General features: G+C 43.1%; 1 protein-coding gene across 1 annotated transcript; it reads left to right on the top strand.

The window, feature by feature from the left end:
- Nucleotides 1-1542: 1542 nt before the first annotated feature.
- On the top strand, nt 1543-21619 carry TXN2 (thioredoxin 2). Its single transcript, XM_075287352.1, has 4 exons — nt 1543-1619; nt 5591-5859; nt 10200-10323; nt 19128-21619. The coding sequence occupies exons 2-4, from the start codon at nt 5591-5593 to the stop codon at nt 19242-19244; spliced, it is 510 nt and encodes a 169-aa protein (XP_075143453.1). The 5' UTR covers nt 1543-1619; the 3' UTR covers nt 19245-21619.
- Nucleotides 21620-27786: the final 6167 nt, after the last annotated feature.

Raw genomic sequence — 27786 nt, 5'->3', positions numbered from 1 at the left:
CCCCCCTTCGAGTCGCCACACCCCTCCGCTAAGCCACGACCCTGCTCCACCCCCTCCGCGGCGGGGGGCGGTTTTCTGTACTTCGCCTCGGGCGGCGAAAAGAACAGGTTCACCCCTGGCCGTTAGGTAGAAACCCGGTTTTCGTCAGTATGCAAATGAGCTCTCTCGCAGCACTGGGGCGTCCCCAATGCTGCGAGAGAACTCTCCAGCACCGCCTCCATCTTCGTCTGGAAAGGCCTTTCTTCGCGTCTTCCTTCCAGAGCTGGGTTCAAACTTCTAGGCCTTGGGCAAAGCCAACTGTGCAAGCCGACGGGTCACAAGAAAATGGCCGCTTACACAGTAAGTGTAAGCGGCCATTTTCTTGTGCCTGGTGAGCATGCGCAGTTTGAACCAAGTACTGGAAGAAGACGTGAGGCTGTTCCAGACGTGGATTGAAGGCGGCGCTGGAGAGTTCTCTCGCAGCATTTGTGACACCCCCAGTGCTGTTTGAGTGCTGGGGCCTGCCCCCAGTGCTGCGATATAACTCATTTGCATACCGAAGAAAAACAGAATTTCTACCAAATGGCGGCCCAGAGAAGACATCTAAAAGGTAGGAGAAGAATAGCCTTTCTAATAAGGCTATTCCGACGTGGTAGGCAGAAAAAATACAATTTTAATGACAGAATCCCTTAAAAAAAATAAAAAATAAACTGATCCTTTTCCCTTCAGCCTCCTTCAACATACAGTCCCCTGTAAAAAAAAACAAAAAACCTCAATCCCCTTCCACAAACCTTCTATGAAACAGTGCCATCTCAAAAGCATCTCTCTCCCTTCAACCTCCTTCATACATACAGTAAAAAATAAAAAAAAATCCTCAATCCCCTTCAACAGACCCTCTAACATCCAGTACATATAAATTCATTATTCCTCTCCAACATACAGTCCTATACAGAAAACTTCCATTCTCCCCGCTGCCCTTTCCATTATGGAGACCAATGTAAAAGTGTCACTCCTCTCTCCACTGCCATGTCCATCACAGTCCCATACAAAAATATCACTCCTCTCCCTCCATCACGCAGTCTCTCCACTAGGCTTACCACCACACAGTCCCAAGTAAAAGCATCATACACTTTGGTCCTGCCATCATGCAGTCCCTTGTAAAAAGCATTAATCTTCTCCCCTTGGCCCTATGCAGTCTCACATAACGGCATCACTCCTCTCTACACTGGGCATTCCATTATACTGTCCCAGGTAAAAGCATCACTCCTCTCTTCTTTAGTTTAGATGTTCTGTCACAACAGTCCAATGTAAAACCATTTCACCTCTCACCTTTGACCCTTCCGTCACACAGTCCCATGTAAAAGTTTCCCGCCTTTCCCTTTTGGCCTTGTATCATACAGTTCCATGTAAACATCCCTTCCTTTCCACCTGTTTATCATGAAATCCTACACTATAGCGATCAGTAGCTGTGGGCGCTCTGCTGCCTTTACCTCGATAGAACACACAACTGCAATACAAGAGACCCCGCCCCTCCTCCGAGATGATCCGCCCCTTCCTGTGACATCATACCTACTAGCAGCAACTCCATACTAGACACGAGCCTCCATTCTCGCCTCTACTCGGAGGTGACGGCTGTCAAGGTGAGCGGGTGTGAGTTGAGAGGGTTTTAAGGTGTTTGCTGGAAGTCTCCGCTGAATTGTGCGTACGTACAATGGGCCGGGAGCGTCACAGTGAAACCTATCATCCCAAGTGTTTTGGACAACTTTTATTCCTTTGCACATGATCAATGTAACCTTATGCGTTCGGCTGCAGCTTTTGCTCTTTCACGTGTGCTCCAGTAATTAAAGCTCCTCGTCATCGTCCTTACAGGAATTTCGCTACAATAAAGGAGTTAACTTCTTCGTTAGGCCGAACTCACGTTTTCCTTTTCACTGCGTTGTTTACACAATTTTAAAACCGTACCATCAGGATGTTACATAAAGGGGGGGGGGGGTTGTCGTATTGCGTGCTTGAAAGTCATCGGGATCCATAAAAACAATTAAAATTAAGCATCATCTTAAACGGGGATTCCGCCAACACTACTACTGATCAAGAGAATGGGGACTTTTATCTCTTTAGAGGGATCCCATCAGTCAGACACAATTTTTTGTAGGTACCACGGCAGAATAACCTTAAGAAAGGCTATTCGTCTCCTACCTTTCGTCGTCTTCTCCGCACTGCCGTTCGCCTACGATCCCGGTTCTCGTCGGTATGTAAATGAGTTCTTTCGCAGCACTGAAGCGGGTCCCAGCGCTCAGACAGCACTGGGGGCGGCCCCAATGCTGCGAGAGAACTCTCTCCAGCGCAGCCTCCTCTTCTTCAGCAGCGTCATCTTCAGCCTCTTCTTCCGGCGATGGCTTGTAACTTCTAGGCCTTGGGCAGAGCAGACTGCACATGCCCACAGCCAATACTGGCTGCTTTCACAGTATTGTAAGCGGCCATTTTACACGTCAAAATACAGCATTTTTTGGCAGTGACTCACTAGATGGGGTCTTAGCCTTCAGGGGATTTTCCAGAGAAAACTTTTATTAGGTATTAGGCTAGTGTCCGCTGAACGAATTTGCTGTGGGATGTCTGCAGCTGCATCAAAAAACGGTCAAAATGGACTGCAGAAGTTGAAAACCATGGCTATGGCTGTTCTTGCAGCAGTAATTTGTGGGTTGAGAACCCGCATTGTACTTGGTTCTATAGGTTTTTTCTACAGTGTAAATGGGATTTGTTTGAATCCCATCCAGTACACTGCTGCAATATATACAGCCACCAGCAATTCTGCCACAACCAACCAGCTGTGAACTTGATATGGGTGTTTCTTGGTTATCAGTATCAGATGGGTAGTGGTCAAACATCAAGCTCTTTTGCTTCTTATGACGTGTTGCAAGTCGGTCCCGTTCAAGTGAAGGGGGTTAAGTTGCAATACCAAGCACAGACACTACACAATGTATAGTATTGTGTTTAATAAGCAGTAAAGAAGCTTCAGTTCTTGGTCAAATACTGTAGCCGTAAAACAGCACTATGGTAGGAGAGTTGGATTTACACCCATCTGAAATTGATTATCTATTGTAAGTAATCAGTTTTAGAGTTCCAGAAAAGTCCTCAAATATTGGTCAATAGTAGCAAGAAAAAAATAACTGTGCTGTCCACTTCTGCTGATTTAACTCCTCCCCCACCACCTACAATGTTAGGCTGGGGCCCCATGGGGTCGGAAACACCGCTGGAAAAATCGCGTCGTTTTAAGGTACAGGCAAAGTGGATGAGATTCTAGCAAATCCTATGCCCACTTTGTGGTAAAAAGTGCCATGCGGACATGTGCGGGAGGCTGCGTCACAATCCGGTCCAAAAAGTGCCGCCTGCCGCGACTGTTGCAGATTCCGATAGTTGTGGCATTCCGCTCTGGATTAGGCCCAAATTAATGGGCCTAGTCCCAAGGGAGTGTTGCGAGGCGGACATCCGCAGCTGAATCAGTTGCGGAATCCACCTGAAAAAACGGCAGGTCGCTTCTTGTTTCACGACTAGAAAAAAAAACGCTCGCGGAAAAAGGAAATGACCGACTCCCATTGATTTCAATGGGAGGTGTTTTTTTTGGTCAGGATTTTGACGTGAATTCCGCCTCAAAATCCTGACCAAAAAAACCCTGTGTGAACCCAGCCTTATAGTTCCGTGCTGCCTGGTCCCCACTGCTCTTTGATATTATACAAGAGGAAAAGAGCAGGAGTCTTGGACAACCTTGGTACAGTATGGGATTGGTGGAGGTGATTAGTGCTTATAAGGTGTATTTCGCTCCAAGATCAGCAACAAATTCTGTCCTGACTCTGATCAGGATGCTGAAAAAAATGTGTCCTGCTTGCTGTAGATTCAGAGGCCAATTCAGCCATAGAGTCAAGGGGGTAGACTGCACACTGACTAGGCCCAAGCTTTGATTCAGCATTTCACCACAGGATAAAAAGAAAATGAAGAGCAATTTGAGGTGGGTATTTTGTAGTTCCCAAAATGGGATCCCTTTTAGGGAGTATCCATTGTATTGGTAAGCTAGGGGCTCTGCAAATGAGACATGGCACCTGAAAACTATTCCAGCAAAATCTGCTTTTCAAACACCCAGCGTTGTTCCTTTCCTCCAGCGCACTGCCGTTCGCCCAGATATCACTTTACCCCCCACTAGAGATGAGCGAGTAGTATTTGATCGAATATCGAATAACATTATAGTCTATGGGGAAAAAACAGGAATGTTGTTCTCGTTTCCATGGAAACCAAAGTTCGATACATTGGATCCTCCAAGTTCTGGAAGTAGCAGGACGAGGAGCACGAGGAGGTTTTTGCATTGAATTCAATGGAATTTTCCCGCGTGGTATAGTCGTATTCGTTCGAATACTACTCGCTCATCTCTACCCCCCACGTGTGGGGTATTTCTGTGTTTGTGAGAAACTGCATAACAAACTGTTCTTTGCATTTCTTCCGTTAACCCTTTGTAAATGTGTTAATTTTAGGGCTAAATTAATGTATTATTGAAAAACAAAAATTAAATGTCTAAATTTCACCTCCATATTGTTTTAATTCCTGTGAAATGCTTAAAGGTTTAATAAACTTCCCAAATACTGTTTTGAATTATTTGAAGAGTGCAGTTTTGAAAATGGGGTGACTTATAAGAAGTTTCTCATATATAGGCCTTTATAATCCCCATCAGAACTGAAGTCGTCCCTAATTAGTTTGAGAAATTTTGTTGTAAAGCTGTTACAATTGTAAGCCTTCTAACATCCCAACTGTACTTTTCAATAGATTTGTACTGTCAGTGGGGCATGCTTCACAGCCCAACAATGACACTGAGCCCACCCTTCTGACAGAGGGGAGATGTTTGTGTCGAAATTAATGGCACTGATATCTCCTGCGCTGAGAGAGCCATCAATGTGCTGAATTTAGCACACTGTCGGTTTTCTAAGGATGGGTTCACATCTGCGCTTGGTCTTCACTTTGTGGGTTTCCGTCTTCTGCCGACAGGAACTGGAAACCTGGTAGTCAGTATCCACCCGTGAGCGTCTTTTGGTCTCCACAGCGTTTTATTTTAACCAGACACAAAGTCCTGCATGTCCGACTTTGTGTCTGGTTAAAAAAAAAAAAAAAAAAAACTGTTTCGCTGCGGAGACCAGAAGACGCTCACGGGTGGACACTTTGCAAACCCATTCAGATGAATGGGTTTGTAATCTGACTGCCGGTTTCCGTCTCCTGTCCAGTTTCTCACGCAAAAGGCGGAAACCTGCAAAGCGAAGACCGGGCACAGGTGTGAACCTGCCCTGACGGTGTATAATTCTGCAAGGTCAGCTTTCTGATCACTATTAAGATCCTAATATCCTGGCTGAACGCTTCATAGAAGCCTGGAGAAGGTATTAATAATAGCATGGGGTTAGAAGGCAGGACAGATGGCCCAATGTATGATCAAATGGAACAGACTGCTGGGAATCTTTCCAGTAAAGTATATGGCTAGTCCACCTCACTATAATGTTAAAATAACAGATAAGAAAAAAAACACATGATCCCCAAAAAGTGGCTATATCACTGGTTGACTTTTCATTTCTCTTTCCAGATGGCACAGAGGTTTACATTGAGACGAATATACTCTTTCTATGGCAGCAGTCTAACAGGACCAATGCGAGCAGTTCCGAACATTTTATCACAGTGCACACATACACATGGGTTACTCCCTACGACCTCAGCAAAATCTGTGCTTACAACTGTTCGTAAAATTCATGTATCACATACCTGTGGAGTGACATTCAATGTTCAGAATAAAGATGACTTTCAGGATCGAGTTGTTGGAAGTGAAACACCCATGATTGTGGATTTCCATGCGCAGTAAGTTAAAGCTAACCTTGCATGTTGATATCTGAAAGTGAAATGAGAGAAACAATGAATCCTTAACCTTTGGATATGTTTAACATATTCTCATGTCATTTATAAACCTAACTGCTTCATTCTCTGTACTGTTACATTAGGGACAGGTGCCTGTTGCTGCAAACTGAGAAAATTTTATGGCATGAGCCAGCGTCTTGTACGATTACTACTTGCTGAAGGGCCCTATATCACTATACAACTAATAGTTGATGTAAGGGTATGTTTATAGTCACAGGTTCCGTTTGGTGACATTTACGGCCAGTTATCATGGCCAGTTAGAGAATGCTGTTGGGGGAACACCCCAGGGAATGCATGCCGTCGGTTAAAAATTAAAGAAAGATAATTTTAACGGGCTCGGAGAACACAGACAGGCATACTCAGATGCTGTATATCAAAAGTGTTCTATAGTTTATTACATGTTATTAGCTTATATAGAGGAATAATGACTTTGTGCTAATTTAGGCATAACAAACTACATCACATAGAAATATGAATTATCATTGGTCAGAGTACAGCATGTGCGTTTACAAATGATAAATACGTGCATTCCTATTCCATGATTGTCTTTGTCCACCATTTTAGTCTTATGAAAGTGTTTGAACAGACCACTAAAATGGATGGTATGTCCTTGATCTATTAGAACTGTTTAGACTGATTCATATCTTGTGGACATTGCGTCTCGTTATAGGACATGATATACTTAGGAACATTCCGAACAAAATAACAGAATATCAATTTCTTTCAAGGAGAGTATTAGATACGACTACATCTTCTAATATAATGGAGGATATAGAACAAAATGGAGTATTCAGACCAAGATGGCGGAAAACTAATCTCTGTTTTATTTGCAGACCTCATGCTAGCTATATATGCTCTGCTGGGGCCCTACGTCTCTTGCCTCTGAGCTGGCTTTCACCAGTAGAAACGCGTCAGCTGGGTTATGGAGTTTATTATGTACAGTATGTCAGTTTAAATGTATGTTTGTTTTATTTGGCAGTAGTTAGCTACCTATGGGAGTGTAATTTAAGCTCCTAAGTTAGGGGGCGTTCACACTAGCGTCGGTGTCCGACAGCTAATGTCCGTGCAAAATTGCACGGACATTACCATCAGACACTAGCTCTGTCCGTTACATTTTGCATTATTTTAAATGGAACATCATGTAGGATTTAGCTGTCTGCTTGAAAAATCGGACATCTTTGTGAACGGACCCTGAAGGATAGACACGGACAGTAAAGGACACACGTGATGTGCCATTTAAAATAATGCAAAATTTAACGGACATAGCTAGTGTTCCATGCATATGTCCGCGCAAGATTTTGCACGGACATTAGCATTGGACACCGACGCTAGTGTGAACCCTGCTTTAGTGGTTAGTGAGCTATCTCAGGTTGGTCTTTTACAGGCCCACTAGCCAGTGTGTGTGATTAGTATCCTTGGGTTGCCCCATTCATGTATTCTTCCATATAGTGGAGGCACAATTATTCCTTTACTGCAGATGGAATCATGGTACTTTGGAGGATTTGCTGCATATTATTCAATAAAGGAGATTGAGATATTTACATCACACCTCCGTTATTTGGTACCTACTTTGTCTTTTTTTTCCCCCCAGTTTTTTTGGAGTACCTTTTTTATTATAGGCGGCTCTAGACAAGTTATCATATTTATTATTAAAAATTTTGTGTACATCTTTTATTAGTATAAGATTGAATACAAGTAAAAAAAAAATACTGTAAAGTATTAAAAAAAAACCAAAAAAAAAACCCCATAAACGGCACCTTTTCCATTGTTTTTTTGGTGGGACATGTGACATTATCACATGTGAAACTTGCAAGTCTTTCTATTGGTCCAAATCATGAATAAGTCTCTCTGTCTTCTCCCACAACGTCATGATTTTTTGGAAGATAGTCTCGTTGAGACACAATTTCTGCTGATCCTCTTTGAGCCTGCTCAAGTAGCAGCTCAGTGGTTAGCACTGCAGCGTTGGAGTCCTAGGTTCAAAGCCTGCCAAGAACATGTGCAAGAAGTTTGGATGTTGGATGTTCTCCCCTTGTTTACGTGAGTTTCCACTGATAAGGAAATGTAGATTGTGAGTCCTAAATAGGACAGTGATTGACCATGTCTGTAAAAGCGCTGCGGAATATAATGGTGCTGTACAAGCAGTTGTCTATCTTTTTGTTGCTGTGAGAGATGAGACTCTCTTCTATTTGAACAACTCTGAGTTATAGAGAAGGATGCAGGATCCAGTACCTCCCCCTCTCTTTATGTAGGCCACTGTTCCCATATTGTCTTGAGAAAACACTTAGACTGGGTTCACACAGGGTTTATTGAAGCAGATTTTGACGTGCAAAATCCGCTCCAAAAAACCACTCCCACGGCTAGCCATGACTGGATGCCGGTGCAGTGCACACAGTTTTTCGGCATCCAGTCGCTCCGAGTTAGGCTTAAATGAATGGGCCTAGTCGGAAGGGAGTGTCGTACTGCAGCTGAATCAGCTACTGAATCCATGTCAGGAAAAGGCAGGTCGCTTTTTTTTTCCGCGAGCAAGCACAAACTGCTCGTGGAAAAAGGAACCTATTGAAGTCAATGGGAGGCAGTTTTTTGAGCCAGATTTTGACGCGGATTCCGCATCAAAATCGGGACCATAAAACCATGTGTGAATCCGGCTTTATATTTCTTCCCACAAGCTGTGGAAGGAATGCCTGGAGAACTTTCTGTACAGCTAATAATTCTTTTGCATGTGAGAATAGGCACATCTCTGTCTGAGACCACTGCCACTGAATATAAAGATCCTACACATGACCTCTCTAACCCCACAAGCTGGTAACCAAGGTCTCCAGAATGGTCCTTGAGGGACCACTGAACTCTGTCCCCCACACGGGTTCTTTCCCTTGGACCACCAAGATGGAAATTGAATTGTCCTGGAAGAGAATCAGTCTGTCCCATTTTTTCAGGATGTCCATTTGCAAAATCCTTGTGTGTCTTTGCCCATGTTACTAAGGGAATGTAGGCTCTCAGGAGGCCTAAGGCTGACATTGCAGATATGAGGGATACCCTTGAGTTTGTTGATGGAGCCATCTGACATACTGCCAGGATTATTAAAGGATTATTTTATCTTAAAAGTATATGAAAAAAAAAAAGCAAACATTTAACTGTCCTACAAAGGGTCTTGAACCTGAGATCTCTTGATCCACTGTACATTTCTGTATTGCAGTACATGGTACATAGCTTCTCTATGTGAGATAGGGGAAGACAGCAATGAGACCATTAATTGGCCTCTAGTTTGCCATCCCATTCAGACCCTGCAAATCTCAATGGTGGTGACCGGGGAAGTGAATTAGAGGGATGATCATAGGGCTTTAAGCTTTTCTGACTTTGCAGCTACTCCTGTGTCTTCTGCTCTGTGCCGTACAAATACTACACTAGGAATGAACTACATGCTCAGTGCAACATAATAGCATGGTGTAGAGGGTTAAGGTGAGGAAAGTGAAGTAGTACAGTTTGAAGGGAGTTTCAGTGGACTAAAAAATGCCAAAAAAGGCAGAAAATTCATGGTATGTTAAAGGCCCTTTTATGTTTGTTTATCTATATTAGGAAACATGTGACTGGCATGTAACGTGCTTATATTACTTAAGGACCTGAGAAACAGAAGCTTAATCTGTTTAAAAAGTGGTTATCCCTACTTAAAAGCGGTTACCCGTGGAAACCCGCAGACCTTATAGACTATAATGCGGTTTGCTGGGTTTCCACCACAAAAATGCGGAGAAAAATGCAGAGAAAAGTTTTGCTGGCAGGACTTTTCTCTCCACATCTCTCAAACTGAGGGGACAGAATCCCCGAACAGTGGGCAGTGATGTTAAAGTGAACAAGAAAGATAAATGTAGGGGAAAAAAAAAAAAACTTCAGTATAAAAGTACAGTGATGACTTCTGTTAAATAATATGAATAAAAAAAGTAAGGAGGGCTACAGACATGTCATTCTTATTTTATTCATTCTCTAGCCATCGCAGCTCCGTTTAATGTGACTGCTATCCCTGTAGTCTCCATGAATATATCCTTCTTAGGGTAAACTGTAATACATTTTGCTTAAACCCTGAGCAGGGTTCCTTCACAACTGTAGGACGTTAATGACTCTTATAACCAGTCCTCTAACCTACACAAATACAAGTAACATTATGTCTATTCTTAAAGCAACAAGTAAGGTTTTACTTGGCTAGTAAATGGGTTGGTAATATAAATGCTGACAATATGCCCTATCTATTAAACATTGTTGAAGTGGAATATTTGTTTTCTGTAATTTCTCAGATGGTGTGGTCCATGCAAGATTTTGGGACCCCGATTGGAAAAGATGGTTGCTAAACAACAAGGGAAAGTTCAGATGGCCAAAGTTGACATTGATGAACATACTGATCTTGCCCTTGAGTATCAGGTATGTTTTACCCATGTAAAAGCTTTTTCTTTAGGCCACTGCAATCTATACCCCTTGTAAGAAAACATGAATATAAAGGGGTTGTCGAGGCTAAACTTTTAAAGTTTAATTTTGCTGGGGGCAGTAAAAAAAAACAAAAACATACTAGCAGGGAACAAAAAAAAAATTAAAAACCTGCTCTATCTGCCTTCCATTGAAAAGATGTTTGTTTGCGCTTAATGTGAAGGATGTAAATCCTTGTGGGTGGAATTGCATAAGCATGTGACCACTGATAAAATACTTTTTTGGTATAATCTATAGACCGCCTAACATAACTGAGGAGTTAGAAAGTCAGTTGTAGAAGGAAATTGAGTGGGCGCTGCAGGTGGGTATGGTGGTTTTGATGAGAGATCTTTAACTATTTGGATATTGACTGGGGTCATGGTATTGCATCGTCTGTAAAGGGGAGTAAATTCATCAACTTGTTTCAGGACAATTTTATGTGTCATCACTGAGGGAGTAACCTAAAACATAACTTTTAATAAATATTAGCTAAAAGGACAACACTTTAAAATAGTCCACTAGATATATTGCTAACCATAACCATATATTGCTAACTATGAGGGTATGATATCCCGCCCACTCACTTCCGGTTACATTCCCATTTGCGATATTCAATTCTTTGGTAGACTAGATTGTCACAGTATTATGTGACTAATCTAATTAGCAATTGGAATCCCTCCGGTAGAGTAGCTGAGGGATTTCCCCATATGAGCGCTACAGGGAGAGCTTGGACATAAAACTTAGCCCTACTAATTAATCTGTGATGATATATATGGTTAGCAATATATCTAGTGGACTATTTTAAAGTGTTGTCCTTTTGGCTTATATTTATTAAAAGTTATGTTTTATGTTACTCCCTCAGTGATCACAAATCTAATTGAGTAACCAACTCTGTGACTTTATTTCAGGACAATTTTATGGTCCATCTTGTAGAAGATACAACTAGAGGGGATGCTCTATTGGATCTGATAATCTCTGATAATACAGGACTTGTTGGAAATGTCAATGTTGGTGAAAACCTTGGTGATGGTGACCATCCTATTAATATTATAAATGTGAAAGTTTGTGGGTTTGTGAGTTTTGGATGTTCGGATGTTTGTTCCTCAATCACGCAAAACCCGCTCCACCGATTTGGCTGAAATTTTCCACAAACATAGTTAATACACCCGATTGCGCAATAGGCTACTTTTCGTCACAATAACGCACATACGTTTGTGCCAGGACCCCCACAAAACCCAAACTCACACCACCATCTCTGCAATCTCACACACTTTGGACCATAGCAAGCCACAAAATTCCTATTACCCTCTACAGCCTCACCCCTAACCCCACACAATCTCATATACATATACTTTACCACTTTGCCCCTCACCTTAACGATTCTCCAGGAGGCGCTCTTTAACGCTCTGGAGCAGCCATGTTTGCCGACCCCCACCGCTCTGACAATCCGTGACACCGCCCACCCATGTCAATACCCCTAGGAGGTCTAATACATGCAAAAAAATTTTTTTAAAAAAAGTAAAAAAAATATAAAAAAAAATTAAAAAGGATTAAAAATTCAGATCACCCCCCTTTCCCTAGAACACATATAAAAGTAGTTAAATACCGTGAAACACATACATGTTAGGTATCCCCACGTCCGAAATCGCCCCCTCTACAAAGCTATACAAATATTTTTCCTGTACGGTAAACGCCGTAGCAGGAAAAATGGTCAAAAGTGCCAAACTGCCATTTTTTCACTGTTTTGATTCTGATAAAAATTTGAATAAAAAGTGATCAAAGCAATAACATTTCCCGAAAATGGTAGAACTACAAAGTACACCCGGCCCCGCAAAAAAAGACGCCCTATACATCCCCGTACACGCACGTATAAAAAAGTTACGGCTGTCGGAATATGGCGACTTTTCAAAAAAAAAAAAATTTTTAACACAGTTTTGGATTTTTTTTAAGGGGTCAAAATGTAAATGAAACCATATAAATTTGGTATCCCCGGAATCGTAACAAAACACAGAATACAGGGGACATGTCATTTTGGTTGCACAGTGAACGCCGTAAAACCAAATCCCATAAGAAAATCGCAGAAATGCATTTTTTCTTCAAATCCACCCCATTCTGAATTTTTTCCCTGCTTCCCAGTACATTATATAGAATAAATAATGGCGGCATCATGAAGAAAAATTTGTCCCAGGAAAAATTAAGACCTCATATGGCTCTGGGAGCGGAGAAATAAAAAAGTTATGAGGTTTGGAAGGAGGGGAGTCAAATCAAAAAATGCCATCGGCGGGAAAGGGTTAACTTAAAACTTCTGTCCCAAAGTCACTATGTAAAGTTTCTCACGACACCGTATATATAGCAGCTCAAATACAAATTACATCCAACACAAAAGTCTCACGTATTCTCTGAATTCCAGCAAAAACAAGATACAAACTTACATTTCATATCCCATCCCTTATACACAGTACGAAAACCTTACCCGCGCCTGTATATACCCACTGCTACAATCACCGCAGACGAAGTCGCGGGTACCAGCTAGTAATATAATATTAAATTTCATTTTAAATTGTAACCAAAAAAAAAAAAAAGATTGGGAGGGCAAAATCCCTTCATTTTGAAAAGCCAATTTTTCCAGGTTAAGAGCTGCATTTCAGGGAATAGACTGGGAACCGCTATTGTCAGATAGTGATACAGAGGTTAAGCGGTTTAAATCTGCATTGAACAAGTATAAACGTCTTAAATTAGCACTCGCTGGCTTACAACTTTAGTTTAAAGAGCAATAAACCATAAAAAATGGGCATTTAAAAACCTATAAATCCAAGGGTTCAGCTGTAACCTTTCAGAATTGCAGTGCTTAATAAAATTTGTAAAAGGGTAATAAAATCAGCTAAAATACATAGTAAAAGGCAGGTGGCTATGGAAAGAAAACTAACCCCCCCAAAAAAAATTCTTTAAATATATAAACACAAAAAAAGGACAAGGACAGTACAAGTAGGTCCTCTAAATAATTGTAATGGAGAGTTGGTCACTGGAGATCAAGAAAAAGTATAGCTACTAAATGGCTTCTTTAGCTTTTTATGTACAGAAGAACAGGGGGTAGTTGATGTAAGCGTCACCAATGCCGGTACTACATCAACCAATATACTAAACTGGATAAAGCTAGAACTGGTCAAGCCAAGGTGCAAAAAATAAACATGAACAAGACTCCATTCCAGATGGATTACACGTATGAGTACTTAATCCCTTCCCAACATCAGCCGTACTAGTACGGTGGATGCTGGGTGTTTAACTATGGCGGCCGCCATAGCCGCCTAGTATCTATTTCATACATCAGCCACCATGCGCTAATGCCCCGCATTGATCGCATGCATTAACCCTTTTAGCGCCTCAGTCAACGCTGACCGAAGCACCATTTTCCCAGTGGTGCGTGGGCGCCTTCATTTTGCCGGTTATCGTCACTTTGGCATGACAGCCATGAGTCTTGTAAAGGTTTCCTGGCCTGTCTGCAGTTATGATTTTTTGCAATGCATTTTGCAAAATAAAATATTAAAAATTCAAATCACCCCCTTTCCCTAGAACACATATAAAAATACTTACTGTGAAACACGTACACATTAGGTATCTCTCTGTCCAAAAACGCCCGCTCTACAAATCTATAAAAATATTTTTAAACGGTAAACGCTGTAGTGGGGACAAAAGTCAAAAGTGCCAAACCGCCGTTTTTTCACTGTTTTGCCGCTGATAAAAATTTTAATAAAAAGTGATCAAAGCAATAACAATTCCCCAAAGTAATATAACTAAAAAGTACACCCAGCCCCCGCACAGTATTGTATTTTTAAGGGGTTAAAATGTAAATAAAACCACATAAATTAGGTATCCCTGGAATTATCCCAGAACGCTGTAAAAACCCGTAAGAAAATCGCACAAATACAGTTTTTCTTCAAATCCACCCCATTCTGACTTTTTTTTTCCAGCTTCCCAGTATATTGTACAGAATAATTAATGGTTGTATCATGAAGAAAAATTTGTCCGGCAAATATTAAGACCTCATACGGCTCTGAGAGCGGAGAAATAAGAGTTATGGGGTTTCAGGGAAGGAAGGGGGGGGGGGAGGAGTCAAAAACTAAAATAAAAAAATGCCGTTGGTGTTCACCTATTCTTAATTTTTAGGAATTAATACATTTTATTAATACTTAAGGTTCAAGTACAGACAAAAAGATACATTACAAAGAAATGGGCAATTCACACAATGAGACTGGGGGTCCTGTGTGCAAGAGATTACAATTTATGAGGTAGCAGGAGCGGTATCGGAGGTGGCATTGCTAATACAGTGGTCAGACAACTTTTGTAATAGAGGTTGCTGCGATTACACAAACATAAAACTGTATGAGCCATAACCAGTCGTGTCCTTTAATGTACAGATGGTGCTTGGACATATAGTGTTATTCTCAAACGGCATCATATCATGTCGGGTAATGTGTGAACAGAGGAGGGTTTGTTTTTTTCGTGAATTGTTCCAACTCGGGAAAAGTCTTGCATATGAGCGTGGGAGGTTCTGATAATAGAGGATGTTAGTCTTGGGTCATTGAGTGAATGGAGAGCACGGGTTGGGCGGTAGACAAAGATGAGGGAGGAAATGTATGGAGGTGCAGCATTATGGAGAGCCTTCTGGATGAGGATGATAAGTTTATATTGTGTTCTGCAATGAATAGGCAGCCAATGTAGTGAATGACACACTGGCGGCATCGCTGTAGCATCTGGACTGATAGATGAGCCTGGCCGCTGCATTCCGAATAGATTGTAGAGGAGAGAGTTTAGTAAGGGGAAGACCGATTAGAAGGGAGTTGCAGTAGTCAAGTCAAGAGTGAATCAGCAACAATAAGTGTCTTTAATGTATCTCTGATAAGGAAAGGGTGTATTCTGGAGATGACATGAGTGTGCAAATTATTGGCTATAAGGGGGTTAAGGTAAGGTCTGAGTCAAACATAACCCCAAGGCAGCGGGCATGTTGTGTAGGACGAGTACTGGGGAGGGGGGGTGCGTTCCTCACCACTCAGCGTCATCGCTGAGCAGTAAGGAACGCCCCCTCTCACAGTAAAGAGCAATAGATGCTATCGTGGGGAGGGGCGTTCCTGACAGACTGTCAGAAATGCACTTCTGACACTTAAGAGCTACAGTAATGGCAATGATAGCTCTTCAGCAGGAGCGCAGAATGGGAAAGCCAACAGTGCGCTGAATTCAGCGCATTGTTGGCTTTCTAGCGGTGAAAGGTCCTCTTTAACGATATAGAAAAAGGGATTAATAGCACTGTATTTATGCAGGTTGACATATGTCATATTTTAACCATACTATAGAACCTCCATTATGTAGGAAACATAAAAACTATTTAAATTATCACTGTAATACTAATAAACCAGACCTGGGCAATGTGCGGCCCGCGGGCCACATCCAGCCCTCTGACTGCTTCTATCCGGCCCGCATAGATAGTAGAAGGTTTTTGAAGGACCTGTGATGTTGTCATCACAGCCTATCACCAGGATAGGCTATGACTCGTTAGTGGGCGGAGCCACATGGGACTGTGTGCTTCCTGCAAGCTGTGGGGGCTGCTGGATGATAAAGAGAGAAGAGACAGCATGTGTGAGCAAGAGGGGGAAACTAGGGGCAGATGTAGGGGGGAACTAGGGGCAGATGTAGGGGGGCAGTTAAACTTAATGCACATGTAGGGGGGACATTAAACTAGGGGGCAGATGGAAGAGGATATTAAACCATGGGGGGTAGCTGGAGGGGGACATGTTTGCCTCTAGTTGCCCCCAGCTTAATGTCCCCTCTAGTTTCTACTGGTTTATACTGGGGCACCAGGAGAGGGACTTAATACTGTGTGACATTTGGAGGAAAACGTTATAATGTATGTGCATGTGTGGTGGGCGTTTATAATAGGGGTGTATAATGTTAGGGTGACTGCAGGAGGATTTTACTTTGTGGGGCACATGGAAAAATGATTGAGAATGGGTGGAGTCAGCAGAGAAGTGGGTGGAGCTAAATTTGCCACGACACACATGGCCCTTTAGAACCGTTACAATTTCTCATGTGGTCCCATGGGAAAATTAATTGCCCACCCCTGTAATAAAGCCACACAATATAAATAATGCCATTAATACAAAAAAAGAGTGGATGATAAAACAAAAAATAGAGAAACAAAAATTCTGAAGCTTGTTTAAAGAGGACCTTTCATCAGGCACATGTGGTTTTATATACCACTAGAAAGCCAACAGTGCACTCCCTGTAAGTGCCCTGGGACTGGAGATATTGGTGCTGTTAATTTTGGCACCGATCTCTGCCCACTGTCGAAAGGGAGTTTGTGGCAATCTAGCTGGGCTGTGAGGAAAGCCCCCTCACAGTACTTATCCACAGTCCTGTATTCCTTAGTGCTGAGCGATGACACTAAGCTGTGAGGAATGCCCCCAAGTAAATAGTCTGTGGACGAGAACAGTCAGGGGGAGCTTTCCTCAGTGTCCTATCTGTTTTTTCCACATAGCACACTGACTCATTAATTTCTATGGGCCCATACACCTGACCGTGAATTACATAGCCATATGTGTGGGCTGACAGTTCAGGCTGCAAAATATGGAACAAGTCCCATTCCTGTCCGATTTTTTTTCTGGCCCTGCATCTGTGACTCCTATTCAATAAATTAAAGGGGCTCAGGTGCAAGGGCAGCACACTGGTGACATCCGCACACCGCCCATGGCGTTCATTAATGACATCCGGTTAGCACACGGTCATGTGCTTTTCTGCCAGTGGAGAAAGTTCAAAAAATCAACTTTTTTTTTTTTCTTTTAAAAACTTTAATTCGTGTACTTTATTTTGTTCATATTTGGTGGATGTCAGAAACAGTAGAGGCTTTTGTCCTCAGCACAGTGAGAGTCTTAGCCAGATGGTTACATAATTATATAGTTACATAATAGATGAGGTTGGATGATTACAACAGTCCATCAAGTCCAACCTATAACCTTACAGTCCCGTACAGTGTTAATCCAGAGGAAGGCAAGAAACCCCATGAGGCTTATGCCAGTTGCCCCATCTCAGGCGAAAAAAAATTCCTTCCCGACTCAAATCTGGCAGTCAGTATAAATCTCTGGATCAAGGTGTCCTTAAAATCTAGATTCCATAACCCATAATATTGTTCTCTTCAAGAAGGGCATCCACACCCTCTTTGAACTTGCTCAATGAATCCGCCATCACCACTTCCTGGGGTAGACCGTTCCAAAGCCTCACTGTTCTTACTGTGAAGAATTCCCTTCTATGTTGCTGGTGAAACTTTCTCTCCTCTAGACGTAGAGGATGTCCCCTTGTCACTGTCACTGGCCTAGGAGTAAAAAGAACATTAGAAATGTTTGTGTTTTGCTTCATGTATATGTACATTCTTCTTAGGTCTCCCTGTAGATGTCTTTTCTCTAAACTGAATAACCCCAAGTTTGTTAATCTATCGTTGTACTTCAGTCCACCCATTCCACTAATAATTTTGGTCGCCCTTTGCACTTTTTCAAGTTCAATTAAGTCTTTTTGTATACTGGGGAACAATATTGCGCACAATAGTCTGTGTGACAGTACTAGTGATTTGTATAGAGGCCATAACTATGTTCATGTCATGAGAATTTATACCTCTTTTGATGCATCCCATAATTTTATTTACCTTGGCAGCAGCTGCCTGGCATTGGTCACTAAAGGTAAGCTTACTGTCCACCAAAATCCCAAAGTCTTTTTCATTGGCAGTCTTACTCAGTAATTTAATATTAGGTACATAATCATACATTATATTTCAGAGAACAAAATGCATAACCTAACATTTCTCAACATTAAACTTAATTTGCCAAGTCTCTGCCCATGCTTCCAGCTTCCTTAGATCTCCCTTGTAATATTATACTATCCTCCTCATTTTTGGTTACTGTGTTCCTGGTATGATCGTGACTTAGGTTAAGGCCTTTTTTATTTTTAAATATTATATGTGGAACTAGGTGGCTATTTCTTGATGATCTGTATTTCTAATAAACGGCTTGACTGTTTTTCACAGATGTTTCAACTTGTGTGTGTCATTTTTTTTTTTTCACGAACCCATTGACTTTCAATAGAAATATCAGGTCCATGAAAACAGAGCCCTGTTTCCAAGCCATCAAAAAGTAGAGTATACTGAGACAACAGAAGGGGGAAGACTAACCGCCCAATCCCCAAATAGGAAAGAATCATTTATATAGACCAGGCAACAGGAAAAAAAAAGGGGGGGGGGGGTTACGAGGGTAGAAGACAACCACAAAAGACCAGGGAAAAACAAAGGGAAAAGAACAAGGAATGGTGAAAAGCACATGCTCTGCTTTTTTCAGGGATCAGGAACAGCACTTGAATATGAAACTAAGTAGCAGGAATAGAGCTTAAATTCATAATACATGCCTCTTGATAATTTGCTGATTTTTTTTCCCCATAAAACGGGGTAGTTTGCATTAATAATAATGACTTAGCAAAACTTAAATCTATGCTCAGCTGCCAATTGGTGCGGATAAAGTAACTGCCTGTGGGCATGAAATGTTTGGATAAATAAGGAATTCAATATATATGGTTTGTACAGTGATCTAGATGGAAGACTGGACCACTGTGAGATCTGTTGTTGAAAGATCCTATTTTCACTCTTTTCGTACTCACTTATGTTCGCTTACAATTTTTTGCAATGTTTTTAAAGCTCTTCTTGCTTACTTCTCTCTTTTTGTGCTTTACAGGTGTGTGCCGTGCCCACAGTTCTTGCTATGAAAAATGGTACTGTTATTGATCATTTTGTAGGCATCAAAAACGAAGGTGAATTGGAAGCTTTTCTTAAGAAACTCATCGGGCCATAAATTCATCAGAGATCTACAACCACCTAAAACTGTGATTTATAAGATAGGATATTTAAATGTTTTTTTTTCTTCACACTCTTCTGGCCCAAGTGTTTATTAATACGCAAGTCCTGCCTTTTGTCATGTTATTCTGTTATTTTGTTGTGGTGTTTTATTGTGATATAATAGAACATATATAAATGCATACATATTTGGCCAAAATATTCACTATACAATCTGAGAATCTCTTATTTTCTCACAGTATATGCTGATACAAAAGGGGTAAGCAACGACTGGGAGAGGGATGATGGGTCACACCAGACTGTACATCATGTTCTGGCAAACATTACATATACTGTAGAACAATCAGTATGAACATATTCATCTATGAAAATAGAAATCAAGGGAAACTAAATAAGCACTGTGCATAAGATCAGGAAATTAGGATCTAATCGTGACACTTTCAATGGCTTACATTTAATATCTATTTTAGAATTTATGTATAAAATTAATTGAAATAAAAGTTTAATATAACAACTTGTGATTTCATAATGGCTACTGATCCATGTTTCCACAAGTCTGCTGATCAGCTTCATTGGAAGCCATCAACAAGCTTTTTACCAGATACCAAACAAGGGGTTGTCTGGAGTCTTCTCATTATGATGTTTTCTGGGTCCCTGGACGTTCTATTCTACTTGGTCCCTCTCAACATAAAGAAAATGATTGCAGGGTTCATAAGGTGTTTAGCAACATACACAGGTATGGTAGATGTTAGAATGGAGAGGGTAAAATCAGGTGCTTAGGTATGCTGTAGATCCAGAAGGTGGCGCTGCCTTTTGTGACTGTTAGCATTAGGCACAACCCTGCTGTTTCTTTGTCAGACCAGGCATGTTAAGGTTGTCTATAGGAGAGGCAAAGTTGGCCTCTACATAGACAATGCAACACCCTAAAAATGTAGAGGCACCACGTACTGGATCACTGACTTTAAACCAGTGTTTCCATGACATCCACCATGACGGCTACACAAGGAGGTTGACCCTCTGTAGGTACAGGAACTGAGAGACTCATGAAATACACTACTCCCACTACCATACACAAGTGTTTCCTGTCCCTACAAAGGGTTCGGATGAGAGGCTCTCCTCCATCTGAGGGGGAAAAGAAAATTTTTACCACCCTCCGGTACTCAGTCGTAGTCCGCAGGGCTACCTCCCTGGACCATTAAGGACACAGGGGTCTCGCTGTTGCCTGCCCCCGGGTAGATAAGCTACCCTTCCAGTGGTCCATTAGGGATAATGCAGGGGGAAGAGAGGGTGCTGGCTCCGGTCCGGCACACAGGGGAGGAACAGCTTACTTGTGGGTACCGGCATACCAGGATGTGGTGCATGTGGTATACTCACAGGTGCAAAGGAAGTGATGTCATCGCAGGTGGGAATTTTAAAATGCCGGGCAGTGAGTGAACTATGCGGCATACCTACGAGGTATGTGGTGTATCACTGTATACTTCAGCATGTCGCTCCCTGAAGCACAGCTGTCTGTGACAGATCCCCTGGCTGCTTCTATCTCCTCTGGTGCTGTGAGTACCTGGAGCAGCTGCTCTGTACCGAAGTTATTTTTTAGTGGGGCAGAGTTTAATTTGGGCTTCCTTATCTCTCCATTTTTTGGTGGAGGCTGAAGATTCCCATAGGGGCAAGGGTGTATCAAAAAGACCCAGGAAATGTCCACTTTGTAGAAAAGAGTTGGCTGACTCCTATTCTAAAGCCCTATGCTCAGTATGTATGGCAAAAGTCCTTAAGGAGGAAAAGCTGACGTTTTTGGATGACTTGCGCTCTTTAATTAAAGAAGAAGTCCAGTCCTTCATTTCTAGCTTTCTGCCCCAGTCTAGTTCTGAGCCTCCCAGGAAAAAAACCTAGGGTCCAAGCTATTGTTTCCTCGGACTCTGATAATAATGCCTTTTGCTCATACTCAGGGTCCCTTGGGGAAGATTTCTCAGCTTTTGATCATGATTAGAGATGAGCGAACACTGTTCGGATGAGCGAACACTGTTCGGATCAGCCGATCTGAACAGCACGCACCCATAGAAATGAATGAAAGCATCTGTGACGCTGACTTTGCCGGCGGCCAGCCGGCGTCACAGATGCTTCCATTCATTTCTATGGGTGCGTGCTGTTCGCTCATCTCTAATCATGATGATGGCAGCAAGAAAAAGTATTTTTTGCTTCAGAAGATATGGATGAATTGTTGAATGTTTTATGTAAAATCATGAACACTAAAGAGGTAGTGAAACTTAAAACAATTCAGTATGATATGTTTGGGGGCTTCAAGTCAAGAAAACGGCGGGTGTTCCCTGTTAACAAGGCTCTTAAGGAATTAAAGGGGTTGTCCCATCACAAGGATCCTATCTATACTGCTTGTTAATGTGGATGTAAGACTTTTCCGAAATACACTGCTTCAGCAAAACTGCTTTGTTTGTCCACTATCTTACTTTATTCAATTCATTGTTGACACAGCCCTTGACTTATCTTCTCAAAAGTCAAGTGATGTATCTGCCTGCTCTCAGGGGGAGGGAGGAGTGGCTAAGTGCATGGGAGCGAGCCTGTGTATCTAGCTATTCCTGTGTCTACACCATGTGACCTACCTCCCTGCTATCAGATAGGGGAGAGGAGCTGCTTTCATTTCTGAACGTCTTCTGTTCTCCCAGTTATTATCAGGCTAGCTAATACAATTGTGTTCATTATGCCAGAGACAGGCAGTCTCTGTATGTAACAGAATGGAGTTGCTGCTGCCTGTACTTCATAGTCCACTATGGGTGGGTGGAGCTAAACAGCAGGTTGCCTGTGAAACCCTGCCCACCAAATGATGCAAGAAACCAGGAAGAAAGAAGATTTTACAGCAGTGAAAACTGGTGAGTATGCGACGTGGGAATACCCCTTTAATTAGAGATGAATGGTTAGAGTCAGAAAAAAGGATTCCAGTCTCTAGGGAGTTTAAAAACCGCCTTGTGTTTCAGCCGGATGAGTTTAAAATTTGGGATAATATCCCTAGGGAGGATATTCAACAGACCTTCCATTCAAAGACTCAGCCCAATTAAAGGACCCAATGGACCGTAAAGCTGATGGACTTAAGAATAATTGGGAGACAGCTATGCTGAGTCTAAAGTCTAATATAGCAGTCACTTCAGTGGCTAGGACACTATCTGGCTCTCGCAGTTAGAGACTCTTGAAGACAAACCTCACAGAGAAGATATTATTCAGGCAGTTCCCTTATTAAAATCAGCCACGGTTTCTAGCGGACTCTTCGGCTGAATGTATTAGATTTGCAGCAAAAGAGGGGGCTTTAGCTCCGGCTGGCCGCAGGGCTTAAGTATTGGTCAGGGGGGATGTTATATCCAAAGCCAAATTATGTAGTCTGCCTTTCTCAGGGGAATTCGTGTTTGTACCAGAGCTCGACACGATTCTTGAGAAAGTGGCTGACAAAGGGTTTCCTGAGTAGACACAAGTCAAAAAGCCCTATTCCTTTCGCCCCCAAAAATCCCAGAGGGAAAGTGAAAGGTGGCAGATGGAGCTACCCTAAAGGAGGCAAGGGGAGGGGTTATCTCCTCAACCCAATCTCTTCTTCCTCCATTAGACCAGAAGGCAAGTTATGACGCCAGGGTTGGGGGGAGGTTAAAGGGGTTTCTGGTAGAATGGGGTAAGGTAACCTTAAATCCTTGGGTTTTACAAGTCATAGAGTCAGGGCACAAAACATTTGTGTCAATTCCTCCCCCCAGATTTCAGGTCTCTACCCAGTCTTCAGGGTTTCTACAGCAGCAGGTTCAGGGAAAAGTGGCCAGCCTTCTAGAACTTGGGGTGGTAACACCGGTGCCTGTTCTTCAAAGAGGGAAGGGACATTATTCCTCCCTTTTCCTAGTAAGGAAACCAAACAAATTTTTCAGATTGATCATAAATCCGTAATACTTGAACAGGGGGGTCTGTTATCGCTACTTCGGAATGGAAACAATCAGGTCTGCCATTCCCTTGATTGCAAGAGATGACTTGATGTGTACCTTGGACCTCAAGGACGCATATTACCATATCCCCATAGCGGTAGAGACCCAGCAGTATCTGAGGTTTGCAATTCAGTCCCACTCTGGAGAGGTTCTCCATTATCAGTTTGTGGCTCTACCCTTTGGGATCTCTTCCTCCCCGAGGGTGTTCACCAAGGTGATGGTGGAGGTGGTGTCCTCCCTAAGCCAGCAGGACTGTCTCATTATCCCATATCTAGACAACCTTCTGATAGTAGCAGAGTCGTCCAGGGCCTTAGTCAAGAAAAAGGATTTTGTAAATCTTTCTTGTAGGTCCTAGGTTGGATTATAAATTATGCAAAGTCGGACCTTCAAACACGCCACAGTCACATCTATACTTAAGAAACCGTCCCTCAGGGGCCACACGGTGGCTCAGTGGTTAGCACTGCAGCCTTGCAGCCAGTGGCGTAACTAGGAATGGCGGGGCCCCGTGGCGATCTTTTGACATGGCCCCATCCCAACTGACGCCGAAGACCTCGAACGACCCCCTCCTCCGCACTCTATTATGTCCCTTAATAAGCCCAGCACACAGTATTATGTCCCTTAGTGGCCCCTGCACACAGTATTATGTCCCTTACTGGCCCCTGCACACAGTATTATCCCCCATAGTGGCCCCTGCACACAGTATTATCCCCAATAGTGTCCCTTGCACACAGTATTAATCCCAATAGTGGCCCCTGCACACAGTATTAACTCAATAGTGGCCCCTGCACACAGTATTAACCCCAATAGTGGCACCTGCACATAGTATTAACCCCAATAGTGGCCTCTGCACACAGTATTAACCCCAATAGTAGCCCCTGCACACAGTATTATGTCCCTCTGTGGACACCCATAAACAATTATTATACTCTGGGGTCTTTTCAGACCCCAGAGTATAATAATCGGAGACCCGGGGAATAAGAACATTAAAATAAAACACAGTTGCTTACCTGTTCCCCGGCTCCTATGCTGTCGCCTGAGCTCACGTCCTTCTTTAATGACGTCGGACGTCACATGACCCAGGAAGCATAAAACCATCTGCAAGGAGTTTGTATGTTCTCCCCATGTTTGCATGGAATTCCATCCCATATTCCAAAGACATACTGATAGAGAAAAATGTGAGTTGTAAAAAAAAAGAAACCATCCCTCGACCCATCTCACTGCTCCCGGTACGCCTCAAAACTTCTTGAGTAACATGTCCACTCCATCTCTCCTCCTATCTCTCGTCCAACCTGCTCTTTGACAGACTTCAGTCAGGCTTCAGACCCCGGCACTCCACTGAAACTGCCCTAACAAAAGTCAACAATGACCTGCTAACCGCCAAAGCCAAGCGCCATTACTCTGTCCTCCTCCTCGACCTCTCCTCTGCCTTTGACACAGTTGACCACTCCCTCCTGTTAGAAATTCTCTCATCCCTTGGTATCTCTGACCTGGCCCATTCCTGGATCTCTTCATACCTCACCGATGGCACATTCAGCGTCTCCCACTTGCACACCATCTCCTCACCTCGCCCTCTCTCTGTAGGTGTCCCCCAGGGCTCCGTCCTAGGACCCCTCCTGTTCTCCATCTACACCCTTGGCCTGGGCCAACTCATAGAATCTCATGGCTTTCAGTACCACTGCTATGCCGATGACACCCAAATCTACATCTCTGGACCAGACATTACCTCCCTGCTGGCCAGAGTTCCAGATTGTTTAGCGGCCATAGCCGCCTTCCTCTCCTCCCGCTTTCTCAAACTCAACATGAAGAAAACAAAGTTTATCATCTTCAGCCCATCCTGTATGGCCCCTCCACCTGACCCATCTATCAAAGTTAATGGAACCCCACTTACCCCTGTCCCACAGGCCCGATGCCTTGGGGTAACCCTGGACTCTGACCTATCCTTCAAGCCACATATTCAAACCCTCAACACCTCCTGTCGCCTCCAGCTCAAGAACATCCATCGAATCCGCTCCTTCCTCACCCAGGAAGCTACCAATATGCTCGTCCAGGCCCTTATAATCTCCCGCCTAGACTACTGCAACACCCTTCTCCATGGACTCCCAGCTAACACCCTCGCCCCCCTCCAGTCCACCTTAAACTGCGCTGCTCGCTTAATCCACCTCACCCCCGATATTCATCGGCTGCTCCCCTCTGCCAGTTTCTCCACTGGCTACCTATAGCCCAGTGAATTGAATTCAAGCTACTAACGCTAACATACAAAGCCATCCACAACCTGTCCCCTCCATATATCTCTGACCTAATCTCCCGCTACCTGCCCACACGTAACCTCAGATCCTCCAACAACCTCTTACTCCGCTCTGATCTCATCCGCTCCTCACACAACAGTCTCCAAGATTTCTCCCGTGCATCCCCTATACTCTGGAACTCCTTACCACAACACATAAGACTGATCCCCACAATCACAGGCTTCAAGAAGGCCCTGAAGACTCACCTATTCAGGAAGGCCTACAACCTCCAATAACACTATCACCTCACTGCCATCTGTACAGTCTCCCCCTCTCCTTCTGTCTCTACCCCCTTCCCTCATAGATCGTAAGTCCTCGCGGGCAGGGCCCTCTACCCCACTGTGCCAGTCGGTCATTGTTAGTATTATATCTACCTGTATATTCTGTGTATTGTATGTAACCCCCAAATGTAAAGCACCATGGAATTAATGGCGCTATATAAATAAAATATAAATAAATAAATAATAATAATAATAATCTTCTCCCTCAGAAGGAAAAGAGGTTCTTAGGGGTACTCCTAGACTCAGGATGGCAGGAATCCTTTCTGGCCCAAGACAAAAGATAAATGTTGTGATCCAGCATTCTATCCTTTCAAAAGGCGAGGAGATGTAGGATAAGACAGGCCATGACTCTTCTGGCACAGCTAACAGTCTGTATCTCAGATGGGCAGATGGGCTCAAAATCACACTCGGTGTGTTCACAGGTGGATCCTGGAACAGCTCTCCATTCTCCCTAGATACCAGTATCCACATCCCCCAAAGAGTGAGGGACTCCCTGGGCTGGTGGGTAAAAAGCAGCAGTTTAGCTGTAGGGATTCCATGGCATTTCTGGCCAGTCACCTTGGTTCAGACCGACGCAAGTTTACAAGGTTGGGGGGCAAAGATAGGCTCAAATTACCTTCAGAGGACTTGGTTCTGCGCAGTAACTGCACAGTTGTCAAACTACAGAGAGTTAAGGGCAGTTTGGGAGACGTTAAAAGCAAGGGCATTTATGCTTCAGGGTCAGACTGTGCAGATTTTGGCACAATAACTCGCGTAAAAATCAGCGCTGAAAAAAAGTCAATGGGAGTCTTTTTTTCAGCACTGATTTTTATGCGAGATATTGTGCCAGAATCAGCACCGCATTACTCCGTGTGAATGCCCCCTTACTAGAGATGAGCGAGTACTGTTCGGATCAGCCGATCCGAACAGCACGCTCCATAGAAATGAATGGATGCACCTGGTACTTCCGCTTTGACGGCGGCCGGCCGCTTAACCCCCCGCGTGCCAGCTACGTCCTTTCATTTCTATGCGAGCGTGCTGATATCGGCTGATCCGAACAGTACTCGCTCATCTCTACCCCTTACTGCTCCCAAATGAATTGAGGTGAGCTTACAAAGCACTTTTTTTTTTTACTGAATAACTGCATACAGGTTTTTAATGGAGTTATGAGTAGCAAATTTTTACAGCAGTATCCTAGTGGTTTTCTATTTAAAGGTGCTCTGTCAGTAAAATTTTGCTGTATGAGCCCTACATGTGCGTGAATAGCCTTTAAAAAGGCTACTCAGGCACTGCTAATCTTATTTTAAACCCCCGTCCCGTTTTAAAATAAAACTATAAAAACATATAGGTAAATCATACCTGAATGTGCACCGACGTCATCTCCTGGCACGCCTACCTCTTCTTTCTTCTTCTTTCGGCGATGCCCTCCAGTCCTGGCTCTTCTCTGGCTTCATCTTTATGTTCTACCGGCGGTTCAAATCCTTTTGGTTGAAATCCGGAACGTGCGCAGTAGCGCTCCCTCCGGAGCTACTGCACACACTCCGGCAGCACTGCCATTGAGAAAAATGGCGCCGGAGTGTGTGCAGTAGCTCTGAAGGGAGCGCTACTGCACACACGCCGGATTTCAACCAATCGTATTTGAACCACCGGAAGAAGATAAAGATGAAGCCGGGAAGAGCCAGGAGCGGAGGGCGTCGCCAGAAAGAAGAAGAAAGAAGAGGTAGGCGTGCCAGGAGATGACATTGTATCGTGTACGACCGCCCCCCGTGCATGCAAAGTTATGATTTACATATATGTTTTTATAGTTTTATTTTAAAACAGGACGGGGGTTAAAAATAAGATTAGCGGTGCCTGAATAGCCTTTTTAAATGCTGTTCACGCATATGTGGGGCTCATACAGCAAAATTTTGCTGATAGAGCCCCTTTAATGACCATTGGCATACAAATGTAATGCATAATCTTGTACTACTCACCACTGCGATTAAACACTCAGATTAAAAGCTCCTAATTAAAAGTTCCTAAAGAGGGCCTCT

This window comes from Leptodactylus fuscus, chromosome 9, assembly GCF_031893055.1.
Source record: "Leptodactylus fuscus isolate aLepFus1 chromosome 9, aLepFus1.hap2, whole genome shotgun sequence".
NCBI classification, from domain to species: domain Eukaryota; kingdom Metazoa; phylum Chordata; class Amphibia; order Anura; family Leptodactylidae; genus Leptodactylus; species Leptodactylus fuscus.
Note: the sequence above shows the minus strand (reverse complement) of the source record. Positions and strands in the feature narration are given on the sequence as shown.

Bases quoted from the DNA above. Each gene is read 5' to 3' on its own strand.
- TXN2 (XM_075287352.1), top strand. From the start codon at position 5,591: ATGGCACAGAGGTTTACATTGAGACGAATATACTCTTTCTATGGCAGC. The intron at 5,860-10,199 runs GTAAGTTAAAGC...GTAATTTCTCAG, and splicing joins ATTGTGGATTTCCATGCGCA to ATGGTGTGGTCCATGCAAGA. The intron at 10,324-19,127 runs GTATGTTTTACC...TGTGCTTTACAG, and splicing joins ATCTTGCCCTTGAGTATCAG to GTGTGTGCCGTGCCCACAGT.